Here is a 19,924-nt window from a genome sequence, read left to right as displayed (position 1 = left end):
CCAAGCTTAGATGCTTGAGTCTTCTTAAAATATGCAGGGATGAACCACCGGGGCATCCCCAAGCTTATACCTTTCACTCTTCTTGATCATAGTATATGATCATCCTCTTCTCTTGACCCTTGAAAACTTCCTCCACAACAAACTTCAAGCAAACTCATTAGAGGGTTAGTGCATAATTACAAATTCACATATTCAGAGATGACACAATCATTCTTAACACTTCTGGACATTGCACAAAGCTTCTGAAAGTTAATGGAACAAAGAAACTCATTCAACATAGCAAAAGCGGCAATGCGAAATAAAAGGCAGAATCTGTCAAAAACAGAACAGTCCGTAAAGATGAATCTGGCAGGGGCACTTAACTTGCTCAAATGGAAAAACTAAAAACTAATGAAAGTTGCGTACATATCTGAGGATCACGCTCGTAAATTTGCAGATTTTTTCGATTTTTTTACAGGGAGCTCTGCGAGAATTCGTGACAGACAGCAATGCTGTTTCTGCGCAGCAATCCCAAATATAGCATCAAATTTAGCATAGAAACTTTACTTGGCACAAAAAACATGATAAGGAGAGGTTGCTACAGTAGTAAACAACTTCCAAGACTCAACAATACAGTAAATAAAATAAAACATGGGTTCTCTCCCAAGAAGTGCTTTTCTTTAACGCCTTTCAGCTAGGCGTAGAAACTGCAAATCAAGTAACATCAAGAGAAGAAGCATCAACATCATAACTTTTTCTAATAATAGAATCAAAAGGCAACTTCATTCTCTTTCTAGGGAAGTGTTCCATACCTTTCTTGAGAGGAAATTGATATTTAATATTACCTTCCCTCATATCAATAATAGCACCAACAGTTCGAAGAAAAGGTCTTCCCAACACAATAGGACAAGATGCATTGCATTCAATATCCAAAACAACAAAATCAACGGGGACAAGGTTATTATTAACCGTAATGCGAACATTATCAATCCTCCCCAAAGGTTTCTTTTTAACATTATCATCAAGATTAACATCGAAATAACAATTCTTCAATGGTGGCAAGTCAAGCATATCATAAATATTTTTAGGCATAACAGAAATATTTGCACCAAGATCACATAAAGAATTACACTCAAAGTCATTGAATTTCATTTTAATGATGTGCTCCCAACCATCTTCTAACTTCCTAGGAATAGAAGCTTCAAGTTTTAATTTCTCTTCCCTAGCTTTAATGAGAGCATTTGTAATATGTTTTGTAAAGGATAAATTTATAGCACTAGCATTGGAACTTCTAGCAAGTTTTTGTAAGAACTTTATAACTTCAGTAATATGACAATCATCAAAATCTAAACCATTATGTTCTACAGCAATGGAATCATTGTCACCAATATTTTGAAAAATTTCAGCAGTTTTATCACAAACAGCAGTTTCAGCAGTTTCAGCCAATTTTGTACGCTTTGCACTAGGAGTATAAACATTGCCAACACCAATTGTTTTACCATTGATAGTACGAGGTGTAGCAACATGTGAAAAATCAACATTGCTAGTGGTGGTAATAGTCCATACTTAAGCTACATTATTCTCTTTAGCAAGTTTTTCTTTTTCTTCTCTATCCCACATAGCATGCAATTCAGCCAACAGTCTAATATTATCATTAATTCGAACTTCGATGGCATTTGCTTTAGCAAACCTAGCATCTTTAACTTCCTTAGGCATAACTTTCAATTTTAAAAGATCAACATCAAGAGCAAGACTATCAACCTTAGAAGCAAGAATATCAATTTTACCAAGCTTTTCTTCAACAGTTTTATTGAAAGCAGTTTGTGTACTAATAAATTCTTTAAGCATCACTTCAAGACCAGAGGGTACACTCTTATTATTGTTGTAAGAATTACCATAAGAATTACCATAACCATTACCATTATTAGAAGGATATGGCCTATAGTTGTTGTTACCATAATTATTCCTATAAGTATTGTTGTTGAAATTATTATTCTTAATGAAATTCACATCAACATTTTCTTCTTGAGCAACCAATGAAGCTAAAGGAACATTATTAGGATCAATATGAGATCTACCATTTGCAAGCATAGACATAATAGCATCAATCTTATCACCCAAAGAAGAGGTTTCTTCAACAGAATTTACCTTCTTACCTTGAGGAGTTCTTTCAGTTTGCCATTCGTAGTAATTGATCATCATATCATCAAGTAATTTAGTTGCGGCGCCCGGGGTGATGGACATAAAAGTACCTCCAGCAGCTGAATCCAATAGGTTCCTTGAGGAAAAATTCAATCCTGCATAAAAGGTTTGGATGATCATCCAAGTAGTCAGTCCATGGGTTGGGCAATTCTTTACCAAAGATTTCATTCTCTCTCATGCTTGAGCAACATGTTTATTATCAAATTGTTTAAAATTCATTATGCTACTTCTCAAAGATATAATCTTAGCATGAGGATAATATTTACTAATAAAAGCATCTTTACATTTAGTCCATGAATCAATACTATTCTTAGGCAAAGAAAGCAACCAATCTTTAGCTCTTCCTCTTAATGAGAAAGGAAACAATTTCAGTTTTATAATATCACCATCTATATCCTTATACTTTTGCATTTCACAAAGTTCAACAAAATTATTAAGATGGGCAGCAGCATCATCATTACTAACACCAGAAAATTGATCTCTCATAACAAGATTCAGTAAAGCAGGTTTAATTTCATAGAATTCTGCTGCAGTAGCAGGTGGAGCAATAGGAGTACATATAAAATCATTATTATTTGTGCTAGTGAAATCACACAACTTAGTATTTTCAGGAGTACCCATTGTAACAGTAGTAAAGTAAACTAAGCAAATAAAGTAAAGACAAGTAACTAATTTTTTTGTGTTTTGATATAGAGCTAGTAAATAAGACAGTAAATAAAGTAACTAATTTTTTTATGTTTTAGTATGAAGCAAACAAGACAGTAAATAAAATAAAGTAAAGCAAGACAAAAACAAAGTAAAGAGATTGGAAGTGGAGACTCCCCTTGCAGCGTGTCTTGATCTCCCCGGCAATGGCGCCAGAAAAAAGCTTGATGCGCGTAGATGTACACGTCCATTGGGAACCCCAAGAGGAAGGTATGATGCGCAGAACAGCAAGTTTCCCTCAGTATGAAACCAAGGTTATCGAACCAGTAGGACCCAAGAAGCACGTGAAGGTTGTTGGTGGAGGAATGTAGTGCGGCGCAACACCAGTGAAACCGGCGCCAACGTGGAACCTGCACAACACAATCAAAGTACTTTGCCCCAACGTAACAGTGAGGTTGTCAATCTCGCCGGCTTGCTAAAAACAAAGGATTAAGCGTATCGAGTGGAAGATGGTGTTTGTTTGCAAAGAACAGTAAAGAACAATGATTGCAGTGGAATGTATTCAGATGTAAAAGAATGGACCGGGGTCCACAGTTCACTAGAGGTGTCTCTCCAATAAGATAACTAACATGCTGGATGAAAAAATTACAGGCGGGCAATTGACACATAAAGATTCAATACATATCAATGATGATTACTATGTGATTTAATCAGGGCATTACGACAAAGTACATAGACCGCTATCCAGCATGCATCTATGCCTAAATAATCCACCTTCAGGTTATCATCCGAACCCCTTCCAGTATTAAGTTGTAAACAACAGATAATTGCATTAAGTATGGCGCGTAATGTAATCAACACAAATATCCTTAGACAAAGCATCGATGTTTTATCCCTAGTAGCAACAGCACATCCACAACCTTAGAACCTACTGTCACGATCCCAGATTCAATGGAGGCATGAACCCACTATCGAGCATAATTACTCCCTCTTGGAGTTACAAGTATCAACTTGGCCAGAGCCTCTACTAGCAACGGAGAGCATGCAAGAAAAACATAAACAACACATATATGATAGATTGATAATCAACTTAACATAGTATTCTATATTCATCGGATCCCGCCAAACACAACATGTAGCATTACAAATAGATGATCTTGATCATGTTAGGCAGCTCACAAGATCTAAACAATGATAGCACAAGCGGAGAAGACAACCATCTAGCTACTGCTATGGACCCATAGTCCAAGGATGAACTACTCACGCATCAATCCGGAGGCGGGCATGATGATGTAGAGCCCCACCGGTGATGATTCCCCTCTCCGGTAGGGTGCCGGAGGCGATCTCCTGAATCCCCCGAGATGGGATTGGCGGCGGCGGCCTCTCAATAATGTTTTCCGTATCGTGGCTCTTGGTACAGGGGGTTTCGCGAAGAAGGCTATTTGTAGGCGGAAGGGTAGGTCCGGGGGCGACGCGAGGGCCCCACACAACAGGCCGGCGCGGCCAGGGCTTGGGCCGCGCCGCCCTGATGTGTGGCCGCCTCGTCGCCCCACTTCGTTTCCCTTTCGGTCTTCTGGAAGCTTCGTGGAAATAAAGGACCCTGGGCGTTGATTTCGTCTAATTCCGAGAATATTTCCTTTGTAGGATTTCTGAAACCAAAAACAGCAGAAAACAGCAACTGGCACTTCGGCATCTTGTTAATAGGTTAGTGCCGGAAAATGTATAATAATGCTGTAAAGTATGTATAAAACATTCAAGTATTGTCATAAAAGTAGGATGAAACATAAGAAATTATAGATACGTTTGAGACGTATCAGTGGGTTAGGGTTCGTGGTCGTGGGGAGTGCAGTTTTCTTCTTTTTTTTTACACGGGGGAGGAAAATATGGCGGCCACACCGTCCAAATTTTGAGTTATCGCGCGTTGCCTTTCAGTTTTCAGCTCCCGCACTTGTACCTTACAAAGCAAATTTGACAACTTGAGAAATTTTCCTAGCGTAAGGTTTATTGCTAGTGTATTGCGGGTGTAAATGGGACCGTGTAATCTTTGCCCCGCACATTTTAGAGCTAGTTCAATTTTTTCTGTACATATTGTTTTAATATTATCTCAAATTTTGAAATTACAAATAATGTTTTTACGAGATAATACATCAAAATAAAAAAAATTACAAAATGTTGACATGCAAACTTACATGTACCATGTAGCCATAATTCTCTCAAAATCCCTCAAGATTCGAGGTAAATTTACGGGAGAAATGTGTTATACTACCTCTGTCCATAAAAGAATGTCGTAAGTTTGTTTAAATTTAGATATACCTAGACTCCTTTTAGTGAATAGATATATCTGAATTTAGACACATCTATGGTATCTTTGTATGGATAGAGGGAATATATTGAATATAATTATACTAAGTTAGTAGGTCTCGTACCCCCCTCGCACGAGTCTACTATTGAATTCTTTTGTAACGAGGCACGTTTCGTCATGGAAGCTATCCAAACTGTCATGGAATATGTCATTGAGTGACGGTGATTGTGTGACGTCACGGATTATTGAGAATCCATGATGCTAGGTACGGAACGTCACATATTACCGCAGTCAATGACGTTATGGACCACCGTCACGAGGATTTTCGTCATAGTTTATCATATCTCTTGCAGTGCGCAGAACGCACCGCCGCCGCGGTGGGCTGGCCGTCGCACCGCCCTTCAGCGCAGCCTTGACGGTCTTCCTCGTCTGCCAGCTGGACGCTGCCTCCGCGACACGCATTGCAGTGTCACCTCCACGCGGTGAGGATCAACAAGGGGTGTTTCCTAGCCCTCCACCGATTGGAGGCCGGGCCCCACCTGCGATCATTGGCCCTCTAGAGCCGCCACCGCACGAGCGACCCGGGAGGGGAGGGGGCCGGGGAGGAGGAGGAGGAGATGTGAAATTGTAGGAAAGGTTGCACTCCGGATCCTTGGCCCTTTGGTATTTCATATTTCATAAGCACATACAAATTGGATATGTGAAATTCTAGCAAAGCTAGTACTAGCAGTGCAGTAAAATCTGACATTCAAATCGAACAGCAAAGAGACATTGCTACATTTCTTCAGCAAGGCAGTGCATGCCAGACAACAAGTGCAAATCGGCAAATAAAAGTAATCAACAAATACGGCTTCTCCCCGCAAAAATGCAACATAAAGGGAAGAGGAAAATTCTTCACAACCAATCAGATATTGGATCAGACGAAACCAAAATGTAGCTTGCATTTGCATTGCTAGTTGACGATGCGGCAGTTCTTCCTGACCTCTCCGACGCCGCGGCCCTTGATGTCGATGTTGGCCATCTTGACCATCGCTTTAGCGAACTTCTTCTCCCACGACGCCGGGAACCTGGCGTTGGCGCGCACCATCTTCCCTGTGGCCGGTGCCGTCAGCAGCGCGGCGTCCGACGTGAACAGCACCCTGCGCGCCAGCACGTTTCTGTAGAACTGGTTGTCCAGCTTCCTCGGCGTCACGAAGTCCTGCACCACCGTCGGGTCGTTGCCCGTGGTCGGGCTAGCCGGGCACCGCCGACGCAGGAGGCTGGCGAGTGGCGCGCCGATGTCGGACTGGGAGGCGAGGCGGTCCTGGACGAATGAGGAGCAGTGTGACCGGCCGATGGAGTGCGCGCCGGAGAGCACGACCATGTCCTCGGTGGAGAGGCCCTTGGCGGTGAAGCCGGAGACGAGGGTGGACAGGTTGGAGGACGGGCCGGGCAGGAACAGGAGCGTGTCGTTGGCGATGGATCTGCGTCCGTCGAGCCGACCAGCGGGGACGTGGAAGCTGACCCTGGCGTCGCTGAGGAGATAGGACGCGTCGCGGGCGGCGAAGGCGATGATGTCGGCGCAGGACACGACGCCCGGGCAGGCGCGCTCGACGGCGGCCTTGGCCGCGTCGACCACCTCGTAGCCGCGCAGGCTCGGGTTGTTCGGTGCGCCGAGCTTCTCCGGCTGCGGGTTGGCCGACGTCGGGTCGAGCAGGACAGACGCGTCGCAGCCCTCAACGAAGCAGTCATGGAAGAGCATGCGGATGAGGCCGGCGCCGGAGCCGGCGTCGGAGCGGACGGCCTTCTTCACCTGGGCGCGCACGAGGGCCTCTGCATTGGGGCACGTCTTCTTGTAGTAACCCACCTGGAGGCCTTGGCACGCCGAGGCTAGGAGCAAGGCGCACGAGATGAAAATGGCAAGCTTAGCCATGTCTCCTTAGCTGATGAGAATGGTGTGTAAGCTTAGCTACTGAGTACAGATGAATGTGGGGAGATGGTTGTGCACTGCCCATGTTTACGGATCTTATTATTTATAGATGGAGAAAGTGAGAGACGACGACACGCTCTGTGCCTTTCAATTGCTGCTTTCCTCAAATTAACGATTTTTTCAAATGGTATGGGGTCCCTGTCTATATACTTCAATGGAATGAGATCAAGAAGACTTGGAAAATACCATATAAATTTGTTCATATCTCTATCTACAAAATGTTTATCGTGCTGCAATAATGTGTTCACCTAACGAAAATATGGAATCCTCTCGAGGGAATGGGAAATTTTTGCGGTCGACTCTATGGAGTATGGACTTGATCATAATGATCAAAATATGTTCTCCATGTTTTTCTAAACTAGTTCTCAAAAAATATACTACCCCCTCTATGCCCAGATATAAGATGTCCTAGAAGTTCAATTCAAATTGGTAGAATGTCTTACCTTATACTTTCAGAGTAATTAGGAAGAGAGGTACATATCAGACTTACATCAAAATACTTAGATGTAATTTCCGTAAAAAAAAATGTACTGCAACAACACAGTCCCTTGCTCCATTTAATCTTTTGATGTTTCCACATCTTTCGATAAGGATAAGGTATTAGGCAAGGCTATTTTTTCCTCGAAAAGGAGAGTATAACTCCAGTCTCTGCGTCAATTCCTCCACACAGCTTTTTATTAAAAAAAAATTAATCTCCAAATTGTTACAACTTACGGATCGTGCGAGATCGAGACATGAATCAACCAGCATATATCAGCTAAACATCATGTAATTAATCTGCTAGTATGGTGCCAACCGGCAAGGCTGAATATACTCTGAGCAACTGTCATCCCACAATATTTCTTTCTGCACTTCCGGAAGCTGCCTCAAGTTAGGCGAATGGACAAACAACAATAGGTTGGGCTTGAGACATCAATTTGCGTAACCAACATATCATACACTCTCATGTGCAGAGCGTTGGCCACATCCCCAACACAAGGGTAAGGGTAGATCCGCATGAATTTTTCTGTGCAATTTCGTCTTTATCTCGATATATGCCATCTAGGACACAAAACCCAACACACACAAAACTTAAATTTTGTCATGCATGTCGACATATGGTTCCACACTCACAAAACTGGTACGAACTACCACCCTACTAATCGGTTTCTTGGTTTTGTCGTCCTCCTATCTATCTGTTTCAGATCTTGATTCGGTCACAAGGACATGATCGTTAGATAACTAGGTTTGCTTGTAAAATATTCTTTTCATGTTGGTTCTTTGTTTGGCAGGACCAATGTTTTGTCCCTTCGTATTTTTTGCTAGGTTTTGACAAATCGGATGGACAAAAGAATATTTAAATATTTTCTTTGGATGAAATCTTTCGTTTTTGAAAAAAAAATCAGAATGAGAAGATATTTCTTTTACTTATGTAAACATATATTCGGTTCACAGTTCTATGCATCCATGGAAGTAAATGATAGGGGTTATATTTCTTTAATCTTATGGTATTGTGTAAAATATACTCTCTCCATCCCAAAATGTAAGGCGTCTAAAGATTAGTTGAAAGTAAAATCTTACTAACTTTGATCAAATATTTAGGAAAAAATATTTACATCCACAATATCAAATGGAAATATTAAGAAAATATACTTTGTGGTGAATCTACATATTGATATTGATTTAGTATTGTAAATCTTTATATCTTTATGTATAAACTTGGTCAAACTTTTAAAACGTTGACTTTTAACCAATCTTTAGAGGCTTAAACGCCTTACATTTTAGGACGGAGGGAGTACATATTTTGAAGAATACTTGATTGTATCATGACCTTTCTAACAAAAAGTCGAAATTCTCGATATGATAATACAGTATGGGTGTTATTTTGGGGAGGGGCTAAAGTATGAGCACAACAGCTATCGAGTGGGATGCCCATAGTAGTTAGCAGTACCAAACATTACTTATGGCGACATTGGTATAATGACAATGCTTCCCATGCATACTTATGTATAATAAGATTTCTTTAATCGAATGGAATCGTCAATATACTACTGTTACTCAGCTTTATCCATGCATGAGCAACACGACAGTTCAATACAGCTGCATGGATGCATATGCATGCACAATCGCACATGTTGTCCTATACATTAGAACTCAGCCCCTTTACTTTAAGGCTTAGACTAACTATTTCTGTCACTCCTTTTTGCAGGCCATGAAGTAGGTCGTGTTTGCGTTTTCTGGGAAGGCGAATAAAGCCTAGACTTTCGTCTCCTTTTGCGCTTGCCGTGTGAGGGAAAGGATTAGAACCCGATAGAGATCTCGAGTAGTAGTAAGGTCGGATTATACATGTGCGCAATGCACCAACCATGCATGCCAGAGGGTTGTTGCCACATAGTTTTGTTTCTTTATAAATCATGTGCCGCAATGCCACCAACTCTCTCATCTTGTCGGTTTTGCTGTCAGTCATTTGAAAGTTTGCTGAATATTAGCGAAATACGATGGTTTGTAAGAGCATCTCCAACAGGCGCGCTATATCGCGGCGCGCTAAACCTCTGCTAGCGCGCGCTGTAAACAGCTTGCGCGCGCTAGGCCGTATTTTCCCCCGCCGGACGCGGCAAAATGCAGCGCGTGCGCAAGCGGAAAAAATCGTCCTCCGCCGGGCGCGGCAAAATACAGCGCGCGCGGGCGCGGAAAACAGTTTTCTATACTATTTTGCAATCACAAAGATCAAATAATCACACATAATTCATGAAACAAATAATGTACCATAATTTAAGTGGACACAAAGTGCAACATACATCACATAGTTCAAGAACGACACACAAAATGACGTAGTTCAACAATGACACACGACATATGGTTCAAATGGACAAAATGGAACACATATCACAAATACATATCACACTTCGCATTTTCCAAGTCAACACCTTCTTCTTCTTCCTCGTCATCTTGGGTTGAAGGAGGAATAGTAGCATTCATGGAAGACAAGAAGCCTCCCGGTGGTGCTCCCATACTCCCATACACACCACTCACCGAGTCTCCCATGGTTCCTCCAAAGACTCCTCCATAGCTTGGTCCTCCCATGCCGGCCATGCCTCCATAGCCTCCCATGCCGGCCATGCCTCCCATGGTGGGCATGGGCATGCTTCCCATGCCGGCCATGCCTCCCATGCCTCCTCCAAACGTCGGCATGGCTCCTCCAAACATGCCTCCTCCAAACATGCCGGTAGTGAAAGTGTTCATGTTGGCTACCAACAATCTCTTTTTGGCCAACACTTCATCGCGAAGAAGGTTGATGTACTCCTTTTGCCTCTCATCCATATGGGAAGTATCCATCAAGAAAAGCTTCCTCTCCTCCTCCGCTAGGCGTGCATGCTCCTCGGAGGCTTGCCTCTTCTCCTCCAAAGCCAACTTCTTCTCCTCATTGGCGGCAATCCTCTCCTCCAAAGCGGCTCTCCTAGCTTCAATAGCATCCATAGCCTCTTTCTCCAAGTTTCGTTGCATCTTTCTATCTTCATTTGCTTGCAACCTTGCATTTGCAATCCTTTCCATAGCCATGGCGATGTCATCATCTCCGGCCTTCTTTCCCTTCATTTCCTTGGCGGTCTTCCTACCATGCACATTCCTCCGCCCATTGTTGACGGAGTGAGGAGTGGAGCTTCTCTTCTTCCCTTCATCACTTGAATCATCATCATCGATGATTGTTGCATCACCGGTAGCATGGAACATAAGAAATTATCGATACGTATGGTGCGTAATATAATCAACAACTACATCCTTAGACATAGAATCAATGTTTTTTCCCTAGTGGCAACAGCACAACACAACCTTAGAACTTTCTGTCACTGTCCCAGGTATCAATGAAGGCATGAACCCACTATCGAGCATAAATACTCCCTCTTGGAGTTAAGAGCAAAAACTTGGCCAGAGCCTCTACTAATAACGGAGAGCATGCAAGATCATAAACAACACATAAGTAATAGATTGATAATCACCATAACATAGTATTCTCTATCCATCGGATCCCGACAAACACAACATATAGTATTACAGATAGATGACCTTGATCATGTTAGGCAGCTCACAAGATCCAACAATGAAGCACAATCAGGAGAAGACGACCATCTAGCTACTGCTATGGACCCATAGTCCAGGGGTGAACTACTCACTCATCACTCCGGAGGCGATCATGGCGATGAAGAGTCCTCCGGGAGATGGTTCCCCTCTCCGGCAGGGTGCCGGAGGCGATCTCCTGAATCCCCCGAGATGGGATTCGCGGCGGCGGCGTCTCTGGAAGGTTTTCCGTATCGTGGCTCTCGGTACTGGGGGTTTCGCGACGGAGACTTTAAGTAGGCGGAAGGGCAAAGCGGGGGGCCACACGAGGGGCCCACACCATAGGTCGGCGCGGCCAGGGCCTGGGCCGCGCCGCCCTGGTGTTTCGCCACCTCGTGGCCGCACTTCGACTCTCCTTCGATCTTCTGGAAGCTTCGTGCAAAAATAGGACCCTGGGCGTTGATTTCGTCCAATTCCGAGAATATTTCCTTACTAGGATTTCTGAAACCAAAAACAGCAGAAAACAAGAATCGGCTCTTCGGCACCTTGTTAATAGGTTAGTTCCGTAAAATGCGTAAATACGACATATAATGTGTATAAAACATGTAGATATCATCAATAATGTAGCATGGAACATAAGAAATTATCGATACGTTGGAGACGTATCAGCATCCCCAAGCTTAGTTCCGCTTGTCCCGAGCGAGCAAACGATAACAAGGATAATTTCTGGAGTGACATGCCATCATAATCTTGATCATACTATTGTAAACATATGTAATGAATGCAGCGATCAAAACAATGGTAATGACATGAGTAAACAAATGAATCATAAAGCAAAGACTTTTCATGAATAGTACTTCAATACAAGCATCAATAAGTCTTGCATAAGAGTTAACTCATAAAGCAATAAATCAAAGTAAAGGTATTGAAGCAACACAAAGGAAGATTAAGTTTCAGCGGTTGCTTTCAACTTATAACATGTATATCTCATGGATAGTGTCAATGTAAAGTAATATAACAAGTGCAATATGCAAGTATGTAGGAATCAATGCACAGTTCACACAAGTGTTTGCTTCTTAAGGTGGAGAGAGATAGGTGAACCGACTCAACATAAAAGTAAAAGAAAGGTCCTTCAAAGAGGAAAGCATCGATTGCTATATTTGTGCTAGAGCTTTTATTTTGAAAACATGAAACAATTTTGTCAACGGTAGTAATAAAGCATATGAGTTATGTAAATTATATCTTACAAGTTGCAAGCCTCATGCATCGTATACTAATAGTGCCCGCACCTTGTCCTACTTAGCTTGGACTACCGGATCATCGCAATACACATGTTTCAACCAAGTGTCACAAAGGGGTACCTCCATGCTGCCTGTACAAAGGTCTAAGGAGAAAAGCTCGCATTTTGGATTTCTCGCTTTTGATTATTCTCAACTTAGACATCCATACCGGGACAACATGGACAACAGATAATGAACTCCTCTTTAATGCATAAGCATGTGGCAACAATTATTATTCTCATATGAGATTGAGGATATATGTCCAAACTGAAACTTCCACCATGATTCATGGCTTTAGTTAGCGGCCCAATGTTCTTCTCTAACAATATGCATGCTCCAACCATTAAGGTGGTAGATCTCTCTTACTTCACACAAGACGGACATGCATAGCAACTCACATGATATTCAACAAAGAGTAGTTGATGGCGTCCCCGGAAGCATGGTTATCGCACAACAAGCAACTTAATAAGAGATAAAGTGCATAAGTACATATTCAATACTACGATAGTTTTTAAGGCTATTTTGTCCCATGAGCTATATATTGCAAAGGTGAATGATGGAATTTTAAAGGTAGCACTCAAGCAATTTACTTTGGAATGGCGGAGAAATACCATGTAGTAGGTAGGTATGGTGGACACAAATGGCATAGTGGTTGGCTCAAGGATTTTGGATGCATGAGAAGTATTCCCTCTCGATACAAGGTTTAGGCTAGCAAGGTTATATGAAGCAAACTCAAGGATGAACCGGTGCAGCAAAACTCACATAAAAGACATATTGTAAACATTATAAGACTCTACACCGTCTTTCTTGTTGTTCAAAACTCAATACTAGAAATTATCTAGACCTTAGAGAGACCAAATATGCAAATCAAATTTTAGCAAGCTCTATGTATTTATTCATTAATGGGTGCAAAGTATATGATGCAAGAGCTTAAACATGAGCACAACAATTGCCAAGTATCACATTATCCAAGACATTTTAGAATTACTACATGTAGCATTTCCCAATTCCAACCATATAACAATTTAACGAAGAAGTTTTAACCTTCGCCTTGAATATTATGAGTAAAGCCTAAGGACATATTTGTCCATGTGCAACAGCGGAGCGTGTCTCTCTCCCACAAAGTGAATGATAGGATCCATTTTATTCAAACAAAAACAAAAACAAAAACAAACCGACGCTCCAAGTAAAGAACACAAGATGTGACTAAATAAAAATATAGTTTCAGGGGAGGAACCTGATGATGTTGTCGATGAAGAAGGGGATGCCTTGGGCATCCCCAAGCTTAGACGCTTGAGTCTTCTTAAAATATGCAGGGATGAACCACGGGGGCATCCCCAAGCTTAGAGATTTCACTCCTCTTGATCATAGTATATCATACTCCTCTCTTGACCCTTGAAAACTTCCTTCACACCAAACTTCAAGCAAACTCATTAGAGGGTTAGTGCACAATTAATAATTCACATATTCAGAGGTGACACAATCATTCTTAACACTTCTGGACATTGCACAAAGCTACTGGACATTAATGGATCAAATAAATTCTTCCAACATGGCAAATACGGCAATGCGAAATAAAAGGCAGAATCTGTCAAAAACAGAACAGTCCGTAAAGACGAACCTGAAAGGTACACTAGACTTGCTCAAATGGAAAAACTCAAAACTAATGAAAGTTGCGTACATATCTGAGGATCACGCTCGTAATTTTGCAGATTTTTTTGAATTTTTTTACAGAGACTTATGCCAGAATTCGTGACAGACAGCAATGCTGTTTCTGCGCAGCAATCCCAAATATAACATCAACTTTAACATAGAAACTTTACTTGACACAAAAACATGATAAGGAGAGATTGCTACAGTAGTAAACAACTTCCAAGACTCGAATATAAAACAAAGTACTGTAGTAAAAACATGGGTTGTCTCCCATAAGTGCTTTTCTTTAACGCCTTTCAGCTAGGCGCAGAAAGTGTAAATCAAGTAACATCAAGAGTAGAAGCATCAACATCATAACGTGTTCTAATAATAGAATCAAAAGGCAACTTTATTCTCTTTCTAGGGAAGTGTTCCATACCTTTCTTGAGAGGAAATTGATATTTAATATTACCTTCCCTCATATCAATAACAGCACCGACGGTTCGAAGAAAAGGTCTTCCCAACACAATAGGACAAGATGCATTGCATTCGATATCCAAGACAACAAAATCAACGGGGACAAGGTTATTGTTAACCGTAATGCGCATATTATCAATCCTCCCCAAAGGTTTCTTTTTAACATTATCGGCAAGATTAACATCCAAATAACAATTCTTCAATGGTGGCAAGTCAAGCATATCATAAATCTTTTTAGGCATCACATAAATACTTGCACCAAGATCACATAAAGCATTACATTCAAAGTCATTGAATTTCATTTTAATGATGGGCTCCCAACCATCTTCTAACTTTCTAGGAATAGAAGTTTCAAGTTTTAGTTTCTCTTCTCTAGCTTTTATGAGAGCATTTGTAATATGTTTTGTAAAGGCAAATTTATAGCACTAGCATTGGGACTTCTAGCAAGTTTTTGTAAGAACTTTATAACTTCAGAGATGTGGCAATCATCAAAATCTAAATCATTATGAGCTACAGCAATGGGATCATTGTCCCCAAGGTTGGAAAAAATTTCAGCAGTTTTATCACAAGCAGTTTCAGCAGCTTTAGCAATTTCAGGCAGTTTTGTACGCTTTGCACTAGGAGTAGAAACATTGCCAACACCAATTATTTTACCATTGATAGTAGGAGGTGCAGCAACATGTGAATCATTATCATTACTAATGGTGGTAATAGTCCAAACTTTAGCTACATTATTCTCTTTAGCTAGTTTTTCATTTTCTTCTCTATCCCACCTAGCACGCAATTCAGCCATTAATCTTATATTCTCATTAATTCTAACTTGGATGGCATTTGCTGTAGTAGTAATCTTATTATCAATATCATTATTAGGCCTAACTTTCAATTTTAATAGATCAACATCGGAGGCAAGTCTATCAACTCTAGAAGCAATAATATCAATTTTATCAAGCTTTTCCTCAACAGCATTTGTTAAAAGCAGTTTGTGTACTAATAAATTCTTTAAGCATGGCTTCAAGACCAGGGGTACACTCCTATTATTATTGTAAGAATTCCCATAAGAATTACCATGACCATTACCATTAGCAGAAGGATATGGCCTATAGTTATTACCGTAGTTGTTCCTATAAGCATTGTTGTTGAAATTATTATTTTTAATGAAATTCACATCAACATTTTCTTCTTGAGCAACCAATGAAGCTAAAGGAACATTATTTGGATCAACATTAGATCTACCATTCACAAGCATAGACATAATCACATCAATCTTATCACTCAAGGAAGAGGTTTCTTCAACAGAATTTACCTTCTTACCTTGTGGAGCTCTTTTCGTGTGCCATTCAGAGTAATTTATCATCATATCATCAAGAAGCTTTGTAGCCGCCCCCAAAGTGATGGACATAAAGGTACCTCCAGCAGCTGAATCCACCGCGAAGAAAAATTTAGTCCTGCATAGAAGGTTTGGATGATCATCCAAGTAGTCAGTCCATGGGTTGGGCAATTCTTTACCAAAGTTTTCATTCTCTCCCATGCTTGAGCAACATGTTCAGTATCTAATTGCTTAAAATTCATTATGCTACTTCTCAAAGATATAATTTTAGCGGGAGGATAATATCTACCAATAAAAACATCCTTACATTTAGTCCATGAATCAATACTATTCTTAGGCAAAGATAGCAACCAATCTTTAGCTCTTCCTCTTAATGAGAAAGGAAACAATTTCAATTTAATAATATCACCATCTACATCCTTATACTTTTGCATTTCACAAAGTTCAACAAAATTATTAAGATGGGCAGCAGCATCATCAGAACTAACACCAGATAATTGATCTCTCATAACAAGGTTCACTAAAGCAGGTTTAATTTCAAAGAATTCTGCTGTAGTAGCAGGTGGAGCAATAGGTGTGCATAGGAAATCATTATTATTTGTGTTTGTGAAATCACACAACTTAGTATTTTCAGGGGTATTCATTTTAGCAACAATAAATAAAACAAACTAGATAAAGTAAATGCAAGTAACTATTTTTTTTGTGTTTTTGATATGGAGAGCGAGACAGTAAATAAAGTAAAACTAGCAACTAATTTTTTGTGTGTTTTGTTTAGGTGCAGCAAACAAAGTAGTAAATAAAATAAAGCAAGACAAAAACAAAGTAAAGTGATTGAGAAGTGGAGACTCCCCTTGCAGCGTGTCTTGATCTCCCCGGCAACGGCGCTAGAAAAAGTGCTTGATGCGCGTAGATGTACACGTCCGTTGGGAACCCCAAGAGGAAGGTATGATGCGCACAGTGGCAAGTTTTCCCTCAGAAAGAAACCAAGGTTTATCGAACCAGGAGGAGCCAAGAAGCACGTTGAAGGTTGATGGCGGCGGGATGTAGTGCGGGGCAACACCGGGGATTCCGGCGCCAACATGGAACCCGCACAACACAACCAAAGTACTTTGCCCCAACGAAACAAGTGAGGTTGTCAATCTCACCGGCTTGTTGTAACACAAGGATTAACCGTATTGTGTGGAAGATGATTGTTTGCGAAGTAAACGAGTAAAACAAGTATTGCGAGTAGATTGTATGCGATGTAAAGAATAGGACCGGGGTCCACAGTTCACTAGAGGTGTCTCTCCCATAAGATAAAAGCATGTTGGGTGAACAAATTATAGTCGGGCAATTGACAAATAGAAAAGGGCATAACAATGCATATACATGATATGATAAATATAGTGAGATTTAATCGGGGCATTACGACAAAGTACATAGACCGCCATCCAACCGCATCTATGCCTAAAAAGTCCACCTTCAGGTTATCATCCGAACCCCATTCAGTATTAAGTTGCAAAGCAACAGACAATTGCATTAAGTATGGTGCGTAATGTAATCAACAACTACATCCTTAGACATAGAATCAATGTTTTTTCCCTAGTGGCAACAGCACAACACAACCTTAGAACTTTCTGTCACATCGTCCTGGTATCAATGAAGGCATGAACCCACTATCGAGCATAAATACTCCCTCTTGGAGTTAAGAGCAAAAACTTGGCCAGAGCCTCTACTAATAACGGAGAGCATGCAAGATCATAAACAACACATAAGTAATAGATTGATAATCACCATAACATAGTATTCTCTATCCATCGGATCCCGACAAACACAACATATAGTATTACGGATAGATGATCTTGATCATGTTAGGCAGCTCACAAGATCCAACAATGAAGCACAATCGGGAGAAGACGACCATCTAGCTACTGCTATGGACCCATAGTCCAGGGGTGAACTACTCACTCATCACTCCGGAGGCGATCATGGCGATGAAGAGTCCTCCGGGAGATGGTTCCCCTCTCCGGCAGGGTGCCGGAGGCGATCTCCTGAATCCCCCGAGATGGGATTCGCGGCGGCGGCGTCTCTGGAAGGTTTTCCGTATCGTGGCTCTCGGTACTGGGTGTTTCGCGACGGAGACTTTAAGTAGGCGGAAGGGCAATGCGGGGGGCCACACGAGGGGCCCACACCATAGGTCGGCGCGGCCAGGGCCTGGGCCGCGCCGCCCTGGTGTTTCGCCACCTCGTGGCCCCACTTCGACTCTCCTTCGGTCTTCTGGAAGCTTCGTGCAAAAATAGGACCCTGGGCGTTGATTTCGTCCAATTCCGAGAATATTTCCTTACTAGGATTTCTGAAACCAAAAAACAGCAGAAAACAACAACTGGCTCTTCGGCATCTTGTTAATAGGTTAGTTCCAGAAAATGCGTAAATACGACATATAATGTGTATAAAACATGTAGATATCATCAATAATGTAGCATGGAACATAAGAAATTATCGATACGTTGGAGACGTATCATAAACATAAATCAATGCGGTCTATGAGTCAGTCTTCAGCCTGGATGGACTGTTGTCTTCAGTTCAAAAGTGTGAAAATATTAACAGATTGTACTTTTAGGTAACAAAAAAATAGAAAATCAAATACATTTAAATTCATATTGTGAATCAAAAACATACATTTCATAGTAATAATGAAATCAAATACTGAGCATGCATCTAAACATACTTTTAAAATCAAATGCAACTATAATACAATTTTACTTCTGTTAAATTTTTTTAACTTGTATTACTCACCCCACTAGTGAAGAGCTGGAGTTGTAGACATTTTTTTTTACTTTTTGTGCGGTCATGTTAATAAAAAGTTTTAGATTTGTTCAGAATTTTTTTTCATGACAAATCTAATGAATTGCTTTCACCTTACTAATATTAGTATGTTTGAAAAGTTTCACTCAACACTTTCTGTGAAGTCATGTATTTAGGAACAACCGTAATATTTATTATGTGTTCCTTTGCAAACAACACTTCCTGCTAACTATCAGTTATTGGTTATGTTACGGTGCTCTCATGCGTTGAAAATGGCATGCAGGTTGTCCCCTATGTCATGCAAGTGCCCCATGTGGAGGTTCTTGATCGTGTCTCGTTGATTTTGAAGGATTGTGGTTTTTGTTCTTCTGGAGAAGGAATAGATATTGGAAATCTGTACTTTTTTGCACACCATTTTTTATTTCTAATTGATCATAATTTTGCATACATATGATGTTCACATCCAATTATTTCTTGTTCTTGAAGCCACCCCTATAAGAATGTACTGTCCAGTGAAGAGATACCTCACAAACTTGGTGTGTATATGTTGAATTGATGATTGAAGCATTTCTTTCGAAATCTGAGAATATTAAGTCTAATGATTATGTGATGGAAAACAGCGCAGATGGGTAGGATGAAAGCATCTATGGAAATTCCTTGCCTGGAAAATGGAAAGGTAAAGGTACTGTAATAATGATAGACACTGACCACTGCATCGCTGTTTTTTGCCATGATTTTGCCCCAAGCCCTCATCTGATAAACTGCGGTTGTAAATTGATGTTCTTGTTTGGTTATAGAAATGAACACATAATTTGCATCTTTCATCTATCCTAGGACAGTATTTCTAGTGAAACTCTTGCTGTTTTCCAATATGCATGGTCTTCTTACCAGTACTGAGTACTGTGTATTCCACGATATCTTCAATGTTGCATGCTTGTTAGAAAACTTTTTGTTTTTTCCTTCTCTTTAATTCTAGAATATAATTAGATGTGCAAAATAAATAAAATTGTGTGTAACCATTTCTAGAGATAGTAGCAAAAACATGTGTGACTTGTTGATGTATCTTCGTCATTAATATTCTCTCTAAATGTATATATTCTGAATAACTTAAAGTTATCTCTTTTCTCCATGTTAATCTAGTCAACATTTGAAATCTCAAGTGGCTAATGCTGGCATGTTTTTGGATTTCTAACATTTCGATCTTTATTCACTTATTATGAGCCAGGCTAAGGGGAAGAAAGAACCTAGAGGATGGGTGACATAGGCATCCCAAATGGGCCTGCCATAGATGGTAC

The 19,924-nt window shown here is 40.7% G+C and overlaps 1 protein-coding gene across 1 annotated transcript; it reads right to left on the bottom strand.

Annotated features, from left to right (window-relative positions):
- Positions 1–5,989: 5,989 nt before the first annotated feature.
- On the bottom strand, positions 5,990–7,040 carry LOC124678753 (peroxidase 2-like). The gene has a single exon (XM_047214615.1). It carries the CDS (start codon positions 7,038–7,040, stop codon positions 6,081–6,083), a length of 960 nt encoding a protein of 319 aa, XP_047070571.1. The 3' UTR covers positions 5,990–6,080.
- Positions 7,041–19,924: the final 12,884 nt, after the last annotated feature.

The sequence above is a fragment of the Lolium rigidum genome, chromosome 7, assembly GCF_022539505.1.
Source record: "Lolium rigidum isolate FL_2022 chromosome 7, APGP_CSIRO_Lrig_0.1, whole genome shotgun sequence".
Lineage (NCBI taxonomy): Eukaryota > Viridiplantae > Streptophyta > Magnoliopsida > Poales > Poaceae > Lolium > Lolium rigidum.
The sequence above is the reverse complement of the archived record's forward strand: the minus strand, read 5'-3'. Positions and strand labels throughout refer to the sequence as shown.

Excerpts from the sequence above, each read along its gene's own strand:
- LOC124678753 (XM_047214615.1), bottom strand. The coding sequence starts at position 7,040 with ATGGCTAAGCTTGCCATTTTCATCTCGTGCGCCTTGCTCCTAGCCTCG.